General features: G+C 33.8%; 3 protein-coding genes across 3 annotated transcripts in view; all 3 read right to left on the bottom strand.

The window, feature by feature from the left end:
• LOC115980154 (TMV resistance protein N-like) overlaps window positions 1-24,501 on the bottom strand; it is a 103,213-nt gene that overhangs the window by 19,042 nt on the left and 59,670 nt on the right. The gene's annotated exons all lie outside the window — the stretch shown is intronic.
• On the bottom strand, window positions 3,354-8,361 carry LOC115979948 (signal peptidase complex subunit 3B-like). Its single transcript, XM_031102073.1, has 6 exons — window positions 8,039-8,361; window positions 7,865-7,912; window positions 4,942-5,004; window positions 4,185-4,238; window positions 3,840-3,926; window positions 3,354-3,750 (listed from the first exon to the last, which is right to left on the bottom strand). Exons 1-6 carry the CDS (start codon window positions 8,162-8,164, stop codon window positions 3,625-3,627), a joined length of 504 nt encoding a protein of 167 aa, XP_030957933.1. The 5' UTR covers window positions 8,165-8,361; the 3' UTR covers window positions 3,354-3,624.
• On the bottom strand, window positions 20,572-22,916 carry LOC115979943 (heavy metal-associated isoprenylated plant protein 34-like). The gene is made up of 3 exons (XM_031102069.1): window positions 22,641-22,916; window positions 22,388-22,463; window positions 20,572-22,220 (listed from the first exon to the last, which is right to left on the bottom strand). Exons 1-3 carry the CDS (start codon window positions 22,668-22,670, stop codon window positions 20,719-20,721), a joined length of 1,608 nt encoding a protein of 535 aa, XP_030957929.1. The 5' UTR covers window positions 22,671-22,916; the 3' UTR covers window positions 20,572-20,718.

Raw genomic sequence — 24,501 nt, 5'->3', positions numbered from 1 at the left:
ATATTAGGACAATGAACTATTATAATGAATAAATTCATGATAAATTCTTTTATAGACAACCCCCATAAGTAAGTCGATCCCTACAAAAACATGTATAGCCTTAGATGTCTTCACCCAAAAAAAAAAAATGTATAGCCTTAGGTGAAGGATTCTTACACTACAAATTTATGACTGCAGCAAATTAGTAATTTCATATTAATTTTTTAATGTTTTCTGATTAAAAAAAAACTTGTTGCCAAGTGAAAATTCAACAAAATTTGGCCACTCAAGTCAAAAAGCTAATTGGGCATATAAAAAATATAAATGAAAATTACTTAAAATCATGGTACAAACTTTTAATAAAAATTGTAATATTTACAAAATCATTTTTCCAAATAGATTTGTGGTCTATAAATTAAGATGGTTTCAACAGCTTATTGAATTTGGTTTCAGAAAGAAGAATTTTTAACCAAAGATTTCAACATCTAAAATTACATCCAATTAACACCGGTGCTAAACTACTAATCACACAGTACAACTTTCTAGGTTTGATTAACACTCCCTTGAAGACCCCAAAAAAAAAAAAAATTTGGGTGTTACTCACATAGGTTTCAACCTCCATCATTGAACAACTTTTTATTGCTACACTTGTTAAGGGCTTCCACTACAAACAACTGCTCCATTTGCTGGTTTTTGTTTTGCTTTGGTTCAGGCAGCACAATCACCAAATTGAAATATGAAAATAGTTCTGGAAACAAGCTTTTGCTTAAGAGACTCATGGTGGTATGATAACCGATAAGCATAACCAGTTATAAACTTAAGAGTAGTAGGAGGTTATGTTAGAGGGAGGTTTTTATTTTGGAGTGGGAGACTAATTAAATGTGTTTGTGTCGTTGTTTGTTCTTTTAAAATGAAAAATACTATCAAATGTGGGATGCCACGAGAGATGTTACGTCCACAACATTTTCATAAGAAATTATAGGTGGTTAGTTGTTATTAATTCAAATTTGAACCTAATACTAAGATTACTTTTTTGTCCCAAAAATAACAACCAATAACAACTTGCTACTTAGAATTTGTTGTAAAAATGTTGTAGATATATCATTTCTCTTTGCCAATATGAATAATAGTGCGTTTTGAATTTTACAATGGATTTGTGTGACCTATTATCAAGGGTGAGGAACGGAGCAATTAACTAGGGAGCTTTGAGGATTTTTTTTTTTTTTTTTTTGGATAAACTTGAGGATTTAAAAAACAAAAAAAAAAGGATTTGAAGACAAAAGTGAGGATGATTTTTTTTTTTAAAAGGAGGAAAAAAAAAAAAAAACAACAACAACAACAGCAACAGACGTGGGTTTTTTTTACTTTTTTTTTTTTTTTTTTTTATAGAAACGTGGGGACTTTTTTTTTTTTTTTTTTTTTTTTCATTAGGTTTTTGTTTTTAAATTTTAAAAAGAAGTTAAAAACAATTTAAATAAATTGTAATATATATCTATTTAGTTTTTTTTTTTTTTGGATAAACTTGAGGATGTTTTAAAAAAAAAATGATTTGAAGATAACGTGAGGATGATTTATTTTGTTAAAGAAAAAAAAAAATAACAACAAACATATAGTTGCTTTAAAGAAGTGGGTTAGTAAGAGAGTGATCCTATTTTGTAGGAAATGTTTTAGGCGAGAGTTAGAGATATATTTTTACTATGTTATCCTTAAGTTTTGCCCCTACTTAAACGTAGGTTGAAGGGGTATTTTGGAACAAAAAAAAAAAATTCCAGTCCAAACAGGAAAGCTCCTTAAATAGTAGTATAGAAGACTACAAATTCCACTAAAAAAAATTAACATGATTATATATTTTGAAAATTTTTTGAATTGCATTTTCTTTATGTTCTTAACACACATGTCAAATTTTGTGCTAATCAGATGTTATTTACTATTCAATATATAAACTTAGGGGAAATTACACTTTACCCACCTATGGTTTGTCCGAAAATCACTTTACCTACCCATGATTTAAAAATTGGCACTTTACCCACCTTAAGTATACTCTGTTTGTCTCCAGTTACCCACTTTGGTTAAAAACATGAGTAAATTTGTATTTTTACTACCCTTTTATGCCTCTCTCCTCTCAAAACATAAAATAAAAAAAATAAAAAATAAAAAAACTAAAAAATCAAGAGAAAAAAGATCTAAAAGCTACAAAAAAAAAAAAAAAAAACTTATTTTTTATGCATAATTTTAGACTACAAAAACTTAAAATTTAAACATTTAATTGATAACATAGTTATTGATTTTTTATCTTTTAGAAATTTTGCAAGCATAAAAGATGTAAGAAGAAAATATAATTTAATAATAAATTTGTCAAAATTCACATCCAAGAAAAAGATATTGAATGGAGTTGTAACTAAACTTTGTTCATAAATAGATCTTGAAAGGAATTGTAGACTTAGGCTGCAACAAAGTTTATACCCAAACTTTATCCTCAATAAAATAAAGTTGCCGATTTATCTAGGGAAAACAAAATTCACCTCATGTTTGCTTATAAAAATTTTGTTCAAAAGCTTTAATTGTTTTTGTTCACAAGCCTTAATTTTAAACTCTTTTTTTTTTTTTTTTGGCTTTCATTAAGTAGGGAAGAGGATTTGAATCCAAATTCTCCTCAGTGGGAGAACAGGACAATGCTACTATGCTACACAGCTCTTGGCTTGATTGTTACCTTACATTTCAACCCCCAAGATTTGAATTTAAATGAAATTGTTATGCTATCATTTAAAGATTTATTAATAATTTTATTTTAATCCAAAACTTTAGAAGTTAAAAATGTGGCATTTAAATATATATATATATATATATATATATATATGGGACCAAATTGTGAAAGAATCAAACTTAAGAGAATAAGTTATACTTGAAAATTTGTCCACATAAAATTTGTTAATTTGATTTTAGAGGACCCCATGCTCCAATTTTATAATTCCTATCTTAATAGGTAGAAAAAAGAAAGGTAGATAGACATAGAAAAGAAGTGAAAGATAAGATTTGAACCACAGACATGGAATGTTACAAAAGTTGCTATTGGGCTGTTGCCTTTTACTTGAACCCAATTTCAGAATTTTAAACCACCAATCAATCATTAGGATAACATTGTTGCAAAATTTTGTCAGAATAAAATCCATGTTCCAATCGTGTAGCATGTATCTCCCATTGAATTGCAACCTCGTCTATGCTTCATCTCATGCGTGAGAAAGAAGCCTACGACTATGAGTGGCAAAACAAGCCATCATGAAAATCCCACTCACGATGAAATGCATATACAAAACAAAATTATTGGCAATTAATTCCATGCTTTGACTAGTCAGCCTAGAAACTAGAAAGGCCTATAAAAATAAACATGTGTGTTTTGATAGGTAAGTCTGTTCAGTAACTGAGTTTCATAGGTATGCCTCAAGTGAGAATGGAGCAAAAGGTTGTGGGGCAGGAGCAAGAAACTGATAACTGGCAACGATATTTTTGTGGGTCTAAAATTGCAAGCAATATTCATTTTCTCAGTCTCTAAAACATGTAACTTTGCCTGTTTATGACCTAATTCAGCTGACCTTTTGTATCCCCATATCAAAAAGGCTGAAGTTACAACAACATACACAAGAAACCTCATCTATATTCCTTCGGCAAGTGGTATCCGGACATGACTAGTTTGTCCGCAAACATCTTGCCAGTCTTGGGCATGACATGCCAATGCAATGTCAGGTTAAACTCTTTACCACGAAGGTTGCTTCCCTGCACAAATGAAAGGTGAAATTAATTTTCTCATAAGCCAAGAAAAGGATGAGAGAATTGAGTAAGACTACTACATAAAGGCAGAATACCTGATCAATAAAACGATACTTGTTAGAGGTATGCGTCCAAAACTTTGCATGCTCTTTAGAAGCTATAATGCCATCCCAAAGTGAAATCTGCAAAAATGAAATTTCAAAACAAATCATGCGATGGACATGGTATTTGTGCAGCAAAACATGAAATATATGCCAATAGTCAAGTGGGCATGCCATACAGGCTGTTGTGGCACTGACATAGGCAATTGGGAACATGTAAAAGACCAACAATTTCTAGTTCAATACATCTCTAGAAATGAAATACTAAACCGTAAATACTCAACACGACAAGATACAGAGGACTCAAAAATATAAATGCAGCAAAATGCCTAAGCTTACCTGATTTAAGGAATTCTTTGGGGTTTCATACTCGGCAGCTAGAAATACAAAAACCTGAAAAGATACGTACAGTGGATATAAATTCTAAATCAGCTTTGAAGTTAATTAATATTATTATAAAAGAATAATTGGCAGGAACTTCAGTGAAGAGTCAATTATATTCAAGCAAATCCATTAATATGAATTGGCATGCAGTGTTTTATAAAGATTTTCAACTTTCATGAAAATCATAGGAAAATAACACCAACCAAACAAAACAGAGGGAAAGAAAGAAATATGAAAGAATTTCTGTACAATTAAATCAATCTTTAAGATACACTAAACAGGATATCTAGAATGATAGATCCCAAACTCTTATTCAAAGCCACACATATGAATACTTTAGAATTAGCATCGATAGAAAATAGCAATTTTAAGAAATTCTAAAACTCAGTGCAAATATATCAATCTCTAAAACATACCTAATCAGACACCTGGAGTTTTGGACACCAAACATCTTAGCCAGAACCTCATATTTATACTCCATATATACTTAATAAATAAATAAATAAACAAACAAACAAACAGACAAACCAAAAAAATAAAAGCCCATATTTATACTCCATATATGAGCTGTGAGCATGATAAGTCCATAGCGTTTCCCAAACATTAATTTCAGACAACCCTCTTTTGTACCAAATACAATTAAAAGCAGTCTGTACAGCATGAATAAGAATCATTGCAAAATTGAAACACAAGAAATTGTCAAATGGTTAACCTGCTTCGTATTCCATGTAAACAATGACTGTAAGTCTGCTGATATATTCAATGTCAAGCTGACCTGCACAAAAGTGGAAGACACGTTACTTCAATTAGAACCAACAACTAATAGGTGAATAGAGAGTACAGAGGAAATATTGCTCAAGTTTGATGTGGACTTAAAACACCTTTAGTAATAAAACAGTTGATAGGTAACGGTAAAACTTCAAAAAGTTATCTTGCCACCAGAAATACATAACAAGTATCTCCTAGCTTAATTGAGATCATTGACCTTAATTCAACATATTGAAAGTCACCCACTAGAGTAACAGTCACTCAGCATTTGAGCATCTAATAACATTAAAAAATAAGCAATTACAGGAAGCTTCAAACAACATTGGGTATGTTTTGGGTAGAAGAAGAATTTCTTTCGCAAAAATAGATTGTATCAAAGAACAAAAGCAGACAATAATACACCTAAAAGGTTTTGAGTAGTACATATGGTAATTAATCATTTGCGAAGGAATGAAGCTATAATGATTTGATCTCTCTCACTCCAAAAACCTACAGTAGTTACTTCACAGCCGATCAGGACATAATTAGCCTAATAAGAAGCAAAAGAATCTCTTCTCTTCTATAATCCTTTATAAGGCTTGCTTTTTTCTTCCTCAAGATCAAACTCTGCTCCCTAACAATATGTTTGGAAGTTTGGAGAGAGAGAGAGAGGAGAGGAGAGAAGTAGAGAGTAGAGTAGAGTAGAGAAGACATCCCTCCCCTCATTTGGATGTATTAAAAATTAGGAGGAGAGGGGAGTAGATACCCCAAACCTTGTTTGGTTGTAGTATGGAAAGGACAAGAAAATATAATAATCACAATATATATAAAAAACAGACAAGTATACCCTTCATTTATTAAATTCTATACTTAATATTTATTAAGGGAAAAGTTGGAAGTACATTAAAAATCATTAAACTAGAATCCCTGCCCCTCCAAATTCCCCCAATTTATAGCTTGTTTGGATGGAGGGGGAGTAGAGTAGAGAGAGGAAGAGTAAGTTAAGTTACCTTATTTGGTTGTTTTTTAAGGGAGGAGGAGGAGGGATTTGGAGGGGTTCTAACTACTTCTAACCCCTCATTTTTAATTCCCCCAAATTGGAGAGATTTGGAGGAAGAATAGAGTATAGAAATGCTTGACCAAATGAATTACCAAATTTACCTTTACCATATTAACAAAATTACAAATTATGAAAAGACTAATTATTCCCTTATCCCTTAATTTTAAAAACATCTAAATAAGGTGAAGGATAACCATTCTCCTTTACTCTCTTCCCCCTCCAAACTTTCAAACATAGCATAAATGAAATTGAAAGAAGGGGTTTAGAGGGATGAGGAAGCCCCTTCAACCCCCCACAAATCCTTTCCCTCTCCCTTTCAAAAAATATCCAAACAAGGGGGAATGTAAAACCTAAGCCCATTTCCCTCTACTCCCCTCTCCTCCCCTCTCCTCTCTCTCCAATCCAAATATATTGTAAATGCAATTGTCTTCAGCCTTTGAATCTTATCAAAGAATGTGTTCCTAGCAGTTTACAGTAATTTTTCTTAGATGGTATGGTCATCTAAAGCATACCTGTAAATTCCACCGTCTAGAAAAATGCAACAAAAAAGAAGTCAACTTCAATGATATCTTAACATTTATCACTACACCAAATGATAGAAGAAAATGTAAATCACATCATCCTTTGCTGTAAGATGGAATGTGCTCTATATTCAATAATGATACAGTAAGTAACATGTTCCTACCACTATGACATCCTCCTCCCAAGGTTCTAGGGGTGCCAACATTGGTTGTACTGTTAGTACTCAATATTGGTAATTGGGAAGTATTTGGGATAGGTTTCGGGTCTGAAACCAGGATCCAAAAAGTTAAATCTAAAATCAAAGGGAAGGCTTTGGAGGCTAATGAAGAAAATGATATATCATCCTATCTGTAATTTTAAGGATGCTCTACCTTAGATTTGGACCAATCCAGCATTGGTGGAGTAACCAACTTTACAAGGGTCACTCCATACATGGTTTACGACTCCACAGAGACTTGCATTTTTGGTAAATAGTCACCCGGGCCTAGTCACTGTAACTCCGTTTGTTAGGAGGCACCCCTTCTCTTGATGTTGCAGGGCTATTTTGCATTATTTTTACCTTTAAAATGCATTTTTGACATCAGATAAACTGGATATTGACACCCTCCATTAGCAGAGATGATAACATGACAACAATCATTGTAAAACATCATTAGCCATGATGTTATTTCTTATTAGTCAGATCAAAAACAATTACCAAAAAAAGCCCAAGGAATTAGTCCAATATTTTAGAGAAGCAAATCCTATGCACAGCTGCACATAAGTATAGAAACATAGTGATCTATAAACTGATTATCAACAGACCAAACTACTGGACCCAAAATTCAAAGCCTTCGTGCAAATACATACACATACAGACATAAGAAGTCACACAAACATGTGGTATCCTCTATTGGGCTAGAGAATAGACCTCAAAGAGACCATCTTTCAAACAATTTCATAGATAAAATAAAACATATTACTCCATTTCCAATCTCATAAAATGACATGCATATGACTCAAAACCAAACAAACCCATTAACCTCCATAGAATATCACAACAAATCTGAGGCCTAATTTAATAAAATCACAAAAACAACAATTAGCAATGACAAACTGAAATTCAAAAAACCCATCAAAGCCTACACCATGGTTCAAACAAATTTCGAGTCTTGTTCATTAATTACCCACAAACAAGTGAAAACAAATCAAATCCCACAAAACCCATTAAAACTGTGACAGATTTCAAACAAAAATTTGCAGCTTAATTCACAAATAACCAGATATTTAATAAAAAGAACAACGTTTAAAAAAAAACAAGAATTACCTCGTCATTCCCATTTGGTTGCTTCTGGAACCAATTGACGTTCAACACCTAGAACCCAAAACCCACAAGAAAACAAATCAAAAGTTAAAGAAACACAGATCTATCAAAGAAAAATGAATCAAAAACCATAAATAAAAAATACCCAAAAGACAGAAAAAAATAAAGAAGAAGGACCTGAACACTGGAAGAGGGAGATGGGTGGTTGAGGTTGTCAGAGAAAGAGGCCATGGCACACATGAGAGCTAGGATGGTCACTGCAAAGGTTAGCAAAGCATTGGCTCTGTACCCAAATGAATGCATTTTTGTCCTTGTGTGTTCTTGGTGGTTTCTTGAGAGGGTTTTTGGTTTTGTAAAAACCCTTTTTGCTTTGTTTGACTCTTCTGTGGTTGTTGTAATTGTAAAAAGTTGTGTAATTCTTTTCAGCTAAAAAAATTGAAAGTTGTAATATTTTCAGAGAGGAGAGAAATGGGGAGGAGTTGTTGTTTCTTTTTGTTTTTGTGTCAATGCAATTTTGCAAAGTGTGAGAGTGAGTAGAGGGCTATTTTTTTTTTTTTTAATTTTTAATTTTTACACTAGTGCTGTTCTGTTATTGGACATGACACGTACAGTTGGACCCACCATATGTGCTGATGTGGCTTTTTGTATTTTCTTAAATTTTATTGGAATATTAAGAGTACCAAAATTTGCCCCCTTTTTTCTTTGTTGAAATTTGCCCTTTACCCATTGAGAAAAATTAACTCTAATTCTTGAGGATTCAACAAAATGAAAAACTTCCAACTCTTGAGTTTTTAAATTTGACATTTTTTTTAAAGAAAATTTTTTTTTGACATATTAATATTATAGAGAAGAAATTATAAATCAGCCAAAAAAAATTATCAATCAAGGCAAGTCTATATATGTTAAAAAGGGCCATTTTTGTTAAATGCTTTAATATATAATAATAAAACAGTAATGTTTGTAAGTTAATTTAGAAAATAAATGATGTTAAGGATATTATTAATTTTACTATCTAAAAATTATAAATTAATGTATTACCAATCATTAAAAAATTAAATAATATTTACTTCGCTAGTCAAGTGGTACAAATCACCTCTATCCAAAAAAAAAAAAAGTGGTACAAATCACATTTATTATCACATCAAATTGCAAACTATTTGTTGTAATTTAACCTTTTACAAATATCATATGTTGAAGAGACGAGTTAAAACTCGTCTTTTGAAGGGACGGGTTTTATATTTGATTGAATTTTTTTAAAAAGGGTTGTATATCCAAATAGTTTTGAAATAGTATAGAATAAGTAAAAATAGCTTGTTAATTACTCAATTTTACATTTAAAATTCAAATTTTTTTTCATTGAGAAATGAACACCAAAGTCCCCTAGCCTATTCTTTTAAGTTGGATTGAAATGATATTTACTTATGAGTTAAATAGACTCGTATTATGGTTTCTAATCAACTCAACTGGTAAAATTTCTTATCATCGGTTAAAAGATCTGAAATTCAAACCCCTTTGAAGTAAAAAATTGAAGACTTTTTGTTTGCCACAATAACTAAGTCAAGTAAAATATCCTAATATTCACATCAAAAAGTGAAGAAAGTTATTTTGATAGTTACTAAGGTGAGCAATGTCTCATATAATTGAATGTCTTAATATTATGTGGGGTGTATTGTAAAGTCACCCTTAAAATTTGTGGTTGTTTGGATTTTACCTCTTGAAGTTTTAGCAATTAGATTTTACATCTTAAAGTTTGGTTTTGTTAGCAAAATCTCACCCTCTATTAGTTTTGTCAGTTAAGTGACATGTTGGCATGCTCATGTGTGTGAATCAACCTCCCCAAATGATGTCGTGTCAATTAAAACAAAGAAATGAGTTTAGTGTGAACTAAAGTACGATTTTTAGTAGTTTTGGGAAGTTGGTTTGAAAAAAAGAAAATACACATCAGCATGTCACTTAATGCCAAAACTAATGAAGGGTGGAGTTTTGCTAACAAAATCAAACTTCAAGGTGTAAAATTTAAACAACTTCAAACTTTAGCGGTGTACTTAGCAATTTAGCCTACAATATAATTCCCTAAGGTCAAACTCAAGGTGTGAGCAGAAGGGCCAAAGGTCTACTGGCGCGACTCTCTCTTAACAAATTAGGGAGAGTTGTTTAAGTTATGACCTAATATTGCTTCTTTTGTCTTTCAACCTTATTGTTATTCAACTTGAGGGATTACAATTTAGTAATTTACAAGAGATTGTTTTCACCAATATGGCAACATGTATGGGAAGGCCTCATATTGGACCTCATAGACGATGTTTATACTCCAAACTAGGTCCAAATCTTCCTAGCAAGCAAAAGAACATGGTCCATGTTTGACTTCCTTATCTGTGATCATTCTAAAACTTCGAAGAGACAGATGTAGTCATCTAAATGCAACAATATGTTTTGAAGAGGCAAATTTGGTACACAACAAAACTAAAATGTGTTCAACCAATAATGGATTTTTCTTTAATTAACCATTTGAAAATTTTGAACCTTTGGTGTTTTCCTCACGAACTCATGAGTCTTTAATTTTCTTAATATATTTAGCAGACTAGCACATATAGTTGCAAAGGGGTTTATATATAGTTTGGTTATCACTAAATTTAGATTATGATAATTGATGTTAGGGTTCTAGACATGTTAACAAATCTTAATGTCTTTATCCAAAAAAAAAAAAAAAAACAAATCTTAATGTCAAAACATATCAAATTTGGGTTAAATCAATATAATTGTGTTAGGGTTGAGTTTGATTTTATGAGATAATGATTTTTTTTGTATGTTTTGCATCATAATAAATTTCTATTTGGAACCTGCTTTTTTGTGGTTTTTTTTTTTTTTTTTTAGAGTTTTCCCTTGAGCACAAATCATTATTCTTGAAAATACATTAAATTGTTATAATAGAGGTTTTGGGGAAATGTGATGGAAAGGCAAGCAAGATGTTTTCTAAAATTATAATAGAGAGTCTAGTTGTGCAAAGGTTTTGTAAGTACATTGTTATAACTGTTTCTTCTAGTGAGTTTTCTATGGGATTGGATCATCGAAGTGGTTTTTCCATTAGAGGCTCTTCATTAGTATTCTACTTTGATACCATATCTTTGCGTTGCATGTTAATTGCTTTATTATCACTACTTTTGTGATTTATTATCATAACTGTGGTTGATATAAATCGCCAATGATATTTGTGTGAGGAATAAATATTAAACTTGTGCAATATATTCATTAATCCACTGCATAAATTGCTTAGGATAAAAGTAAGATTTTCATGGTTGATTGTGTTAATATTATTTTCATGAGATGCTTAATATACAAGTTGAAAATCAAATCACTAATTTACGTTATATATGCGTACAAATTGAACTGATATAATAACGAAGCTGGATTTGACTTAAACCAAAGGAATAGTCTGGTCGAAAAATATGTTAGGTAGTGCTATTTTTTTTTTCCCTGTTCTTTTTCTTTTGGGAGTTTCAACAGGTATTTTTTTTAAAAAAAATGTTAACTAGATACATCTAAGAGGAGTTGCGAAAGCACAAAGGAGCTTCTTCTATCCAAGTCTGAAACTTCATAACGTGCCCTGGGCATGTCTTGCCAGCATGGTGACATTGGTGAGCAACTTTGTTTGCTTCTAAGCACTAGCATCTGGGGTTGTATAAAAGTTGCTATTTTACAATTTAAAAAATTACTTTATCTATTATACCATTCCACTTTAGAGCATTCCCATCAAAAGTTCTAAAAAATTTAGCATTTAGCATCTCAAAAACCTACTTTATTGATTTTAACACTTCATTTTACAATACACTACATATAAAGTTCTATTTTTTTTCCACTTCATTTAAAATAATATATACAATACTTTAAAATAATATAAAAACAACCTCCACAAAATCCAATAGCAACCGTCACAGCCACCCCCGCCACAGCACTACCAACATCAACCTCCACTGTGGCAACCAAAATCCACCACCAAAAAAAAAAAAGCACCCAGCCACTACCTTCCTCTTCCAAATCACAAATCAACCACCATCACAATCACAAAACCCAGATCGGCGAGAAAAAAGAAGAAAGACAAAGAGGCAAACCCATCACACCGGCGAGCAAAACACACACACACACACACACACACACAAACCCACCACGACAAACCTCCACAAAAGCAAACCCAGCACGCCAATCCACTGCACCATGACCCACTACGACACAAACCCACAACCCAGAGACCCACGCACACGTCGATCACAATCCGAAATCACAAACCCACAACCAGACCCACGCCGATCACAATTTGAAATCACAAATTTACAACCCACAAAATCAAATTACCCCGTCGTCAAGCTCTACCTCCATATCGGCGGCAACACTTTGAAGGCGTTTAGGCTTTGAAGTTCCTGACTGACGAATCTTGGAGGGGAAGAGCTCAAATCGTGAACCCGAGAGAAAGAAAGAAGCTACGGGAAAGAGAGAAGAGGAAAGTGAGAGAGGAGAGAGAAGAAAGAAGAAAGAAGGGAAAAATAAAAAAAACAAATACACGCATAGTTACCGTTGGAATAAAAAAATAATTTTTGGTTTAGGATTTGTGCTACAGTGAGGTTTTATTAATACAATCTTACTGCAGCAGTATCTCAAAATTTTTGAGTTTTGAAATGTTTGATGGAGTTGGATTTTTGGTGTATTGGTGCTAAAATTTAGCATATGACACTTTTAACATCCTTAATGGGAATGCTCTTACAATACAGCTAACATCCTAATTTTTATTTTTCTATGCAACACAATAAAATAATATTACATCATAAAATATTATAAAATAATGCCTTCCTAGCAACTAGAAGAGAGAGATGGTGAATAAAATAACGTCTTTTAAGTTTCCATCCAAGTGAACAATTAAAGTTGTAAATTAAGCAACTTACTGTAGTTGGGTTGTGTATTTTTTTAGATATACAACCCTCGATGTGACATGTATCCCAGTATTCAGACAGTGACAATATAGCCTTAATCTCACAAAAACTAATAACAAATATAAAATACAGAACAGAGTAATCCAGCTATGAGCTAGTTTATTTAGAGACATGAAACGAACAATAACATCTTCATCAAACTAGGTAATCAGCCCATGAACAATCATATCCGAATGATTGTTATATCTGGATTTGAGACCCAGTTGAGCAAGTTCTGGACTAAACCATACTTCATAGCCATCAAAGTCACTAGGACCTTTTATTTTATTAACATTATTATTACCACATAGGTGCAAAAGTACATAATATGATCAGAAAAACTCTCAAGGACTGGAAGTGAAGTTGAAGTTGGCACAATTAGTCCTTCGAGACTTCAGCGAGGAGCTTAATCCCAGCCTTGACTTTGCCAAATCAAACTGAAGCAGATTGTCCTCCAATTGGTATGCCCCTACGACAATTGAAGCCTTTGGATGAGACCCTCCATCAACAAAGCCTAAACATCTCACACCCGGTTGTGCCTGCACCATTAAGTTTGCACCAAAAATTCTCCATATAACATTTTGTGTGTGCAACACAAGGTCAATGTTGGGAACTCCAGGTCCAAGCCTTGAGCTTGTAATTTTGTTTGACTCATAACATACCCCAAATGGTGCAACAGGTTTTGTCTGGGGTACCCCCGAGTGCTCTTTAGAGAAAAATTAAGTAACTGTTGTGAAAATCGAGTGCTCGAGAATTGTATAAGGAGTTGTGGTACTGATCATTGCTCCACCGAAACCATGTTGTTTGAATGATAGAAGAGATGTGTCTAGTGGAACAAGTTTGTTGTTGACTTTTATTGAACTCACTTGTATGTAGTACTCTCCTTTTCGGCTTACGGTTAATGGGGTATAGCTTAGTGGACGTGAAATATCAATACCTGGATGCATATAGTACGGTCCATCTCCGAAGAAAATGACTCCGTTACTGCGTGTGGAAGATGTGAGGCACAAGGCGAATTTTGGTTGAAAATTTGAAATCCAAAGTGTGAAGCAAGTTGAGTTATTATAGAAATTGGTGCATGGCCTAGTCCAATAACCCCTCGAACATTTTTTGGTAACCCTTTTTGTAATAGGAAGGAAGGTGCACAAGTAAAGAGAAATTGAGGCACCCTAGCCAATGGCCCTGGGTTAGACCCTTGAGTTGACTGAATTAAGAGCTCATCTTGTGCAAGTTCACCCATGGCTCTTTGATGTGTCACCGGGTTCTCTACCATGAGCCCACATGTGTTGTTATGGCACCCGGGTCTAGCCGTGTAAGGGCAAGTGTGGCAAGTGTGGCTATTGGCTTTAGAGCATTGAGTGGAGTGGCAATAGGGGGCATGATAGGTTGATGTCAAATATTGTTGATCACAATTAACCCACAAGAATTTCCCTTGTAACTTTGTAAGTTCACAAGAAATGGAACTTGCTAAAGAGGGGTGTGGACATTAGCCACATTAAGATTTGTGGCACTATCTTTGTGCACTTGTAAAACTAGTTTATTTGGTTTGAAATTGGTTTGGGGTGGTGGGGATGCCAAAACAAGAGAAGAGAAAGAAAGGAGGACTAGAAGATAATGAAGCAAAGGAGCCATTGATGGAATTTGGCAAGCTTGCTTGAGAAACTAGATGGTGTGGCATATGAAGGTTTAAGAGCATATTGTCCATTTTATAAAGGTGTGTTTCTAGGCCAGAGTGAAGGAATATGGACACTTAATGTTTGGCATTGTTCATAATAGAGTTTGGACCCATTTTGCTTATGATGGGCTTTGTGTTACGGGTTCACATGCTAAGTTCAGCAAAGCTACGCAAGAAATGAGCACAATCTATAGTAAGAGAACAGAGAGTTGATGAGTGTGAGAGCCACATGGCATTTTAGGAGGGCTTTACAAGCCATGCAGAGTGTTAGGATGAGCTCACAGTGGGCTGGGATATGGGCTTGGGTTTGTCTACAGAGTGCCACATTGCTACTATTAGCTTTCTAGAATCAAAACAGACACACACAAACAACAACAAAACATGCATTCATTTTTACATGGTTTGGAGTTAATCTAATTTAAAGCAATTGTTTAATTCTTTCTTGTAACAGTAAACTTAAATCTGTAACTGCAATATGCTAACTTTTTTTTTTTAATTTTTTTTTTTTATACAAGATAGAAATTCTACTCTAACTTAATCTTAAGTGTATATGTGTGTGAAGTTTTCTCTTGGAAACTTGAACTCCGGCATTTGCCCTCCACACCCCATAAACATTTATACTTGTAGAGTGACTATCGTACCAAGGACAATATGCTAACTTTTAATTACTGGAGATTTGATAATGGCAATTACTTCATCCTTTTCTTTTCTCTTTTTTTTTTTTGGGTATTTGAGAATGAGATAAACATTTCCAAAATGCTGATGTAGATTAAGCACAAATTCAAGGAAACGGAGTGAAATAAAGCACAATTAAACCGATGCATGACATCAAGCCCATCATCTGAATAATCAAAAGTCATTCAAAGTTCACTGAAGGTTATGTCCAAGATTAATGATGTTGTAAATTATTAGAGTTAAAATGTAACATATAATGCCTGTTCCATTCTGCAAGTGCACACAAACTTTCTTGCAAGGCTTTTCCAAGGGATTAGGCTAATAGTGATTAGACTTTAGAGACAAGACCTCGTGTAATTCACAAGATCATGTGTTCAATATCCTTTGTCCTAATTATCTAGTGTGTGGAATAAAAAGGATTATACTAATTCGAGGACTAGTCAAGTGATTTAAGAACTCTGAACACCTAAGTTAGAGGAAAAACATTGTTAGGTTGAAACTTTCTATATATAATTAAAAAAAAAAAGTTAGAGGTAAAAGTTTGGTTTTACATTGTTAGTTTGGTCTGCATTGTGCCAAGTGTAGCCCTGATTTTGATTTGGAATCGAATTAAGCCATGGATGATTTATATGTTGGCTCCATATAAGTGGCCGCAAGGATGATTGTTTGTAGAGTATATTTAACACTAACGAATTGAATATAATCTTAATTAAGATTTTATGAAATTTAGAACGAAAGAAGAACACAATATTTAACTTGTAAATTCAATGATTTTTTTTTTTCATGGAAGGAATAAGAACAGTAAAAATTTGATTAGTTTTTTATTTGACAATATTCATACTCATGATCAATCAAAATTTACTTCACCCTATTTTTTTACAGAATGAAAAAAGAAAAAAAAAATCTCATGTATGTACTCATCGATCTCATGCCACGTGACAGCAATAGATAATACCACGTGTATCATTGGGACCTTAATAGAGTTATCATTGTTGGCACAATACATTTATTAAAGCGTTACTACTCAGACTGCTTAACTTTTGCCAAACATCATGTAAAATGATACGAAAACTCTTATTTCCAAGCTAAGAAGCACGGACATGAACACAAGTACAGATATGGATACGAACACCAAAATGATACGATGACATAAACAATTTATGAAAAATTATAATATAAAATAACTTGTATGACTCAGATATGATATTAATATAACATCCTAAATAAATTATTTGTACTTTCTAGCAACCAAGCCAAATCCCAATGTGGTTTCCTCTCGCTTTTACCACTTGAGTTTGCTAGGGGACATAAATGGCCAATGGATGCATGGTCTACCCTACCCCAGCTTGCAGCAAATGATTGTTTTTTTTTTTTTTTAAATACAAAATTATTGAAAATTTTCAAAATGATGAATTTTCCATGATCACAAAGCAAAAATATTAAAAAAGCGAAAAAGAAAAGATGAAAGTCAAAAGTTGAAAGTATGAAATGGTTCACATAGGGATCGGCGCTGAACGTCTCATTCCAAACCGACACCAACATTTAAAAGAACATGAAGAACACATCTTTTTAGGTAGCTCCTCCTACCGCTACTGTAACGCTTCAATACTACACATTTGTTCAGTAAAGAAGTAAGATTCTTGTGTCCTAAAACAAAAGCTATTCCTTTCCCAAAGAAAAAAAGAAAAAGAAAAAAAGAGAGAGACTATTCCATAATGCATGTGTTTTAAAACCAAATAAAAAGGCATCTTGATTCTTGAGTTGTAGTCTGAAGAGTAATGCTTATTAATTATTATTGCTCCTGAACCAAAACACAGTTGTTTACAAGTTTTCAAATTGGATTGTCAATTGTAAATGATATTAGATTGATTTCAAAATCATTTTTAGTATTTCTCGATTATCAGTTTATTAAGATAAGAAAATAGTCTCTCATAATTTTCAATGAACTTCTTTCTGTAACAAGTTTTGTGATGTTATTGTTAATTATATATATTTTTAATTTACAATTGTATAATTATTAATGATGCAAAAAATTGTCAATTGTTCCTTCATCTATTTGATGGACAATGATGCGACTTCTTCGATGATCGACTGTAAAGAAAGTGAATAGAAAAATGGATGGAACACTAGCGTGGGGTTGGTCAAATGCCCTTTAATGATCAAGTTAGAAATGATAAAAAGATTCACTTAATAAGATCAATAAGAGAAAATAATCTGGCTAGTTTGTAGATATCGATTATCAGAGTGCGTACATTTTACTTTTACATTATGCGAGTTTTATATCCCTCTCATTCATTCTTGTAATGAATGTTCATATTTATGGGCCAGGAAACGCTTGTCATTAATATCAAACTTTTATTGTTTTCCATGGTCATTGGCTAATATGTTACTCTTTTGCTGTTAAGTGTATTCAATACTATAGACAACCTAACATTCAATGCTATGGCTATACTCATCCGTTATAACAATGGGTAAGAGAAGATTTGATCTTTGAACCTTTTTCATTAAAATTACCAAGAAGTGTCAGTTGAGTTATAATACTTTTGATGTTAATTTTGTGATTGACTTTTTTTTTTTTTTTTTTGAGAATGAATTTTGTGATTGACTTGAACAATAAACACCAACACAAAGAAAAGCATTTAGAAAGATGCTGATGTAGTATTAGCCTAAACATCTCCTATGCCTAAGTTAGATGATACTATTTTTAGAAATTAATTTGAAGAATTCACAAATATGTTGAAAGCTCACTTAGTGCGTTAAACACTAGTGAATGTTTAGACCCCCAATTTCAAAATTACCCACACAAGCTTATATTCAAACAATATGTGTTCGGAATGATAAATATAAGCTATACCCAAATAAACAAACTACTCTAAGCCATAATTTAATCACAACACAACAGTAATTAAATGCAAAGAGTAAGGGATAGAGAGAAACAAACGCAAGATAATACCGGCATGTGTTATCGAAGAGGAAACCGAAGAATTCAGCGAAAAACCTCTTCGCCGCCTTCTAAGCGGTAAAATGATCCACTAGAAAACCAGTTGGGATACATAAATAGCAATAGACCCTCAAAGCCTAATCTATCCGATGCACCTAAGCCCTCTAAGCTTCTTGCTCCAATAGGATTAAGCCTAACCTTGTCTTCTCTAGATTACTAGATCCCACAATAAGCCCATTGCATCAACCAAATGAATTGGTTCTCTTTTGAACTGCTTCCCAAGCACCAAATAACCTTCTCACTGATATGAATATGGTAAGGTAAGGAGTTGGCATAAGATCCTCTCAAGGGTATGACAATGGAGAGGGTGAGAGTAGAGGAATTTAGAGAATCAAATGTATAAGATTGTGGATGAGTCAATCTTGTTTTTCTCTAAGGTTTATCTCTCAAAATTCTCTCTAAAAACTTTCTACATTTCGTGGGTATAAAGGTATCTATAGTAGGGTATGAGAAGGAATGTGTCATTTTTCTACAAAATAAGGTGCTTTGGCGAGTGACTCGCGACTGAGATGAGTCACGAGTTCCAGTCGCCAAATAACAGAATGGTTAGACTGTACTTTTTATCCTGTAGTGATCCAGTTGTCCTGATCCTTCAACTTCCTGCATGCTTCACACGTGTGACACTTCTGGCAAGTCACCACTCGCGAGTCAGTTGCAAGATGCTCTTTGATGCACAAACTTGATCAATTCTTCACACTATCTCACACACAACCCTTACATAAAACTCACCTAAATACAGGGTTTCTAATTGCTAAATTACAAGCAAATTTAGCACGGAATAAAACTAACACATAGTTGAATAAATTCAACTTTATATATGTGAAGTGTACTTAGTATGTTACTTTTCTTATGGCATGTAATTATTTATATTGAATCTTACTTAGTGCCATATTACCAAAGATGATCACCTGATTTTTAACCATTAATTGTGTTGGTAATTGTGGAGTGTACTTAGTATGTTACTTTCCTTATGGCATGTTGTAGGGATACGATTATTTAACGACCCAAGAATGACATTGGGCTCGTATGTAAAGGGCCCTAACAATATAATTTATAGAGAGTGGGCTTGAAAGGCAGGACCTTGGTCACCGGTCAACGGTTTAGTCGTGATTTTCATGGAAACTTATACAAGGGTGGACTTGGCTTGACCAGCTAAGCCTTACATCGATGCAGCTTGTAGGGTTGAAGTCCTCGGACCGCGTCCGAGGAGCCTAGTATCCTTCCCCTTCTCCCTTTTTGTAGGATTTTTCCTTCCTCCTTCTGGGGATCCCCCCCACTTTCCCCTTGGCTCTCTTTCCCTTTTATACTCGTGTTCACTTCCTTTTTAGTGTCCACGTGTAAGTTTCACTTTCTGGGATACAGACCTGTCCTATCAATCCATACCTAGAGTGGTTGGGGGTGGTTGGAAAAGATAAATAGCATGGTTTGGAGTATGGGCCTGTCAGATACAGGGTTCTGTAATATGATGTTAGCAGCTTTCTCCCTTGTCCTACCTCTGTACTAAGTTTGTCCTTTTCTTCAGGCGTTTTGTGAGGTGCCGAGCATAAGATCGTCCTCGGCCATATATTTGGGCCTTGTCCGGATTTTCACTTTGCGTCCTCAGAAATTATTCTCCTTGACTTGGATCTTGGGCTCTATTATGAAGTGGACCGGACCCACAAATTCTCGAGCCCCACACATGTAATTATTTATTTTGAATCTTACTTAGTGACATATTACCAAAGATGATCACCTGATTTTTAACTATTAATTGTGTTGGTAATTGTGAAGTGTACTTAGTATGTTACTTTCCTTATGGCATGTAATTATTTATATTGAATCTTACTTAGTGACATATTACCAAAGATGATCACCTGATTTTTAACCATTAATTGTGTTGGTAATTGTGGAGTAGGGTGTAGCAGTCCCATCTTTAGGCAAGAATCTCAGGAAGTCAATTATTGCCTTCTCTACAGTGTTGACTGAACTCGAGACCCGAGAGTTGTTTATGTGCTCGAGACACCACCATACACAGCTTTCTCTAATCTCTATTCATATCTGAAAATAAATAATTGATAAATAAATTTATCAAAATTTTCTCTACTCAAAGGGAGGAGTGAAATGCATTGGAAGGTACGAGAGGAGAATAATACAAAATTTATTAGTTTGATTTTATCAGTCTAATTAATCATCTCTTCTCTCTTTTGCTAAAGGAGTCTTCAAGTGAAATGTACCAATGAATTTCTACCAAAAAAAAAGAAATGTACCAATGAAATCATAAAAGTGCACATCATCTTTATATGTTTCTTATCTTTTTTACACATTATGAAATACTATCCCTTTTGCTTTTTTTTGGGCCCAAGGGAAAGAATAATATCACAACACAGATGAATTGAAGTTTTGATGGATCAAAAAGTAATGGAACAAAATTTACTAATTTTAATCATTTCCAAGTAACATAAGCAATGGTACTTTTGCATTTTCATACCACTATCACCACTACCACCACAAATTACACATACCTAAGATAACAAGCCAAAACATAACTTTAAAATCTCTGCTAAATTTACATGATACTGCAACTACCAGTATTCTCATCACTAAACATGTGAGTGTAAGGATCGGACTGCGCAGGGTGCGGCATGGGTGGCCCCGGCATGTAATTAACGCCCGGATGCGGCCGCGCATACATCATCGGTTGATACATGTCATTGCCATTTGCCCTTTGTTGATTCATCATCATCATAGCCATGTATTGTTGTTGATTGTACGGATTGCCTGGCCCCATTCCAGGTCCCATTCCTTGATAATATCCACCGTTCATTGCTGTGGTCGCAGGTAGACCTTGCACCGCAGGATAACCTCCCATTTGGGCCATTGGATAATTACCCATGTTGCCCATTGGACCTCCTTGTCTCATCTGGCCCATTGGATAACTACCCATGTGGCCCATTTGACCTCCTTGGCCCATTTGGCCCATAGGATAATTACCCTTAAGGCCCATTTGGCCCATTTGATCCATTTGCCCTCTTTGGGCCATTTGACCAACATTACCACCACCACCACCACCACCCCCACCACCTTTGTTTCCCTTGCCATGATTAGTGAAAGCAACATCAATGTCATGGAAGTTATTTTTCTTTTTGTTACTTTCATGGACCCCATCATTCTTGGCTCCACCTTTCTTGCCTCCATTGCCATTATTGTTTCCACCACCACCACCCTTACTGCCATGATTATTGGTACCCTTGTCAGTACCACTTTCTCTTTTGCTACTACTTCTACCAAATCCTAGCAATCCACCTAGAAATCCACCACCACTTTTGCCACCTTTTTTTTCTCCTCCACCACCTTTGTTTTGTTTCCCTCCCTTCTTATTCCCACCACCGCCGCCACCGCCACCTTTCTTCCCTCCATTGCCATTCTTACCATCCTTATTTCCACCCATACCACCCTTCACTTCTAAAGGAATATCAATAACACCACCTTTCTTGGCATTTCCTCCACCACCACCACCACCCCATTTATCATTCATGGGAGGCCCATTCATCGTAAAATTAGGCCCATATGGCCCATGGCCTTTACCCATTACAGGCCCCATCTTGTTGTTGGGTAAGTGATGGCCTTGAGCAAACTCATAATCACCATCATCAAACTCCTCATCATCAAATTCATCATCAAATTCATCAAACTCATCATCAAATTCGTCAAACTCATCATCAAATTCATCCTCAGGAAAACTGAACTTGACAGATTTCTGGTCTTTAATGGGCACCTTCAGATCTTTAGCACCTTTCATTTGGTGTTGTGGTTGTTGGCCATGGCCACCCTTTTGGTCCTTCCCACCCTTCTGAGACTTGTTGTCTTTGCCCCCTTTTCCATGCTCAAATTGCATATTCTTGAACTGGTTATTGAGTTGGTTTTGGTTGTAGTTTGAACCTTTTTGAGGTCCCCATAGCTCTGCATGTTTCCCTGACTTCTCCAACTTCTTTATGAGTTTAACTGGATCAACAACTCCTGTCACAGTCACCCTGCCTTGCTCTGCATCTATGTTGGTAGAATGAACTCCTACACAGAAACAAAAGTAACAAGAGCCTAAATAAAAACTATATACACCCAATTAAATTGTACATACATAAAATTACAAAGTCATACTAAAAAATCACATACTAGCATAGAAATTTAAAACATAGAACTTAAATTCTGTACAAAAAATCAGATAATAAAGTACATACCATCCATTTTCTGCAATAGTTTCTTTACTTTCTGCTTACATCCATCACAGTGTATATTCACTCTAAGCACACAAGACTGCAAGGAAAAGCAACCCACAAACAACTTTAAATGACTTACAAAAACCAAATTTTTACAAGGAAAGAAGAAAAAAAAAGAACATATCAATTGAGAAACAGTGGAAGAAATGAACAAAGGGTCCTAAAAGAGCTTCATTTCAGAACATGAAACATGAAAACAGTTAGAATGGTGTACCTGCATCTTCATGACATCTTGTTTATTCATCTTTTTTTCTCACAGAGAGAGAGAGAGAGAGAGAGAGAGAGAGAAGAAGGAAATGGATCTGTAAGGCTGGAACTGTAAGCTGAGAATAGTGAGAATTAACTAAGGGGTGCTATAAAAGAGAGTCTGAGAGTTCAAAGGCGCTTGGTGAGCATTAAACACTTATCTTTAAGCTTTGTCTCTGTGTTTCATGCCAGTCTGTTGTTTTTTGAACTTAAAATATTTTAACAAGCACAAAAGGCGGTTGCTCGAGATACAAGAAATATCTTATAGTATATATAAACAACTGGAAGTGGCTTGTCTAGACATTGCTTTTTGGGTAAAAGTGCTTAACAGCCTAACTTGGCAATATGTAAAGACATAATTACATTTATGGTCCTGTTTGAGACTAGTTTATTTTAATGAAATTAAAAAATTCTTGTTGTAAATCTGATATATAAAATAAAAATTAGTTAAAATAGTATAGTGAAACTCGTATCTAAAAGTGTAATAAAACTTATAAATAATAGTAAAAATAAACTGAATAATAAAATAAGTTAGCAAAAATTATTTTTGCCAAAAGTCCACTATAAATCAATTTATCACTAGCCAAGAGGCGCCACTGCACAAGCTTGTCATCTACCCCATTTTCCATGGGCTTCATTTGCATATGGGCTTATCAACTTTTAAGCTGGATCCAATCTTTAAAAAAAGATTTTGAGGTTAAAATTGTAAATTTAATCTGTTTCCCAGTTTTTAATTTAAACATGTCAGTTTCGTCTCTCAATTTTCAAGATATATTAATTGCGATATCAATTTTTAAATGCACACTTCATAACCATGTTTATTAATGTCATTGTTAGATAATCTCGTTTGACGGAGAAGAGATTTGAACGCAGAAATCGATTTGATTTTAAAAACTTAATAGTTGAAGGACCAAGCTCAACTTTGTCCAAATTAGTAATTTAAAACAAAAAAGTTTTTTTTTGAGGAAGAACAAAAAAGTTGATTTATAAGAAAACATGGTATCTATAAACCTATATACCTAGCTAGTAAAGTTTCTTAATTTTGTACTAAACAGTATAAATCAAATCCATAGAAAATGAGTTAATCAAATCACATCAAAATCTCATGGCAAGAATGAGGCTGTGATAGAGGAACAGAGTTACACATTGTTTATCAAAAAGAGTTACACACTGTTTAATCAATCATTGAACAGAAATGAAAATAAAATAAAGATTTTTTTGACAACGGCTTATTTTGTTGAAAATATTGTAAATAAAGGTAAAAATTAACTGAAAAAGTACAATAAAATCTATAAATAATACCAACAAATACAACGAGACTCATAAATAATAGAAAAAATAAATTAAATAGTAAATTAAATTAGCAAAAATAATTTTTGACATATACAACTAAACCATGAGTTGTATTGTATATCGCTGTGAGACCCCTCCACTCCACCACAATAATTAACTGCTGTGACGTTCATCAAGCACATGAGTTGTATCAGACTTTTTTTTTTAATTTTATTTTTTAGCTAAAACAGAAACCTTGGCCTTTTTTAAGGTTTTATTTATTTATTTATTTTATTTTTTCACAGTATTGAAATACCATGGTCGCATCATTGCTGCAATGATTGTACTCTACTCGGTTTGTGTGTGTGTGATCATCTTACACAAAGATTGCATTTATATTTTAACATTATAGGAAACATGCACTATCGATCTTGGTTCCACTTTTCTATTAAAAATACTCCTTTTAGATCAAAGCCACTTATTTTGTGAAGCAGCTTTTTGGAGGTATGGTATGGATGCAAACTTGACTATATTGGGAGATTGTGGAGAATTGTTAT

Source organism: Quercus lobata, chromosome 3, assembly GCF_001633185.2.
Source record: "Quercus lobata isolate SW786 chromosome 3, ValleyOak3.0 Primary Assembly, whole genome shotgun sequence".
In the NCBI taxonomy this organism is placed as follows: Eukaryota; Viridiplantae; Streptophyta; class Magnoliopsida; order Fagales; family Fagaceae; genus Quercus; species Quercus lobata.
The sequence above is the reverse complement of the archived record's forward strand: the minus strand, read 5'-3'. Positions and strand labels throughout refer to the sequence as shown.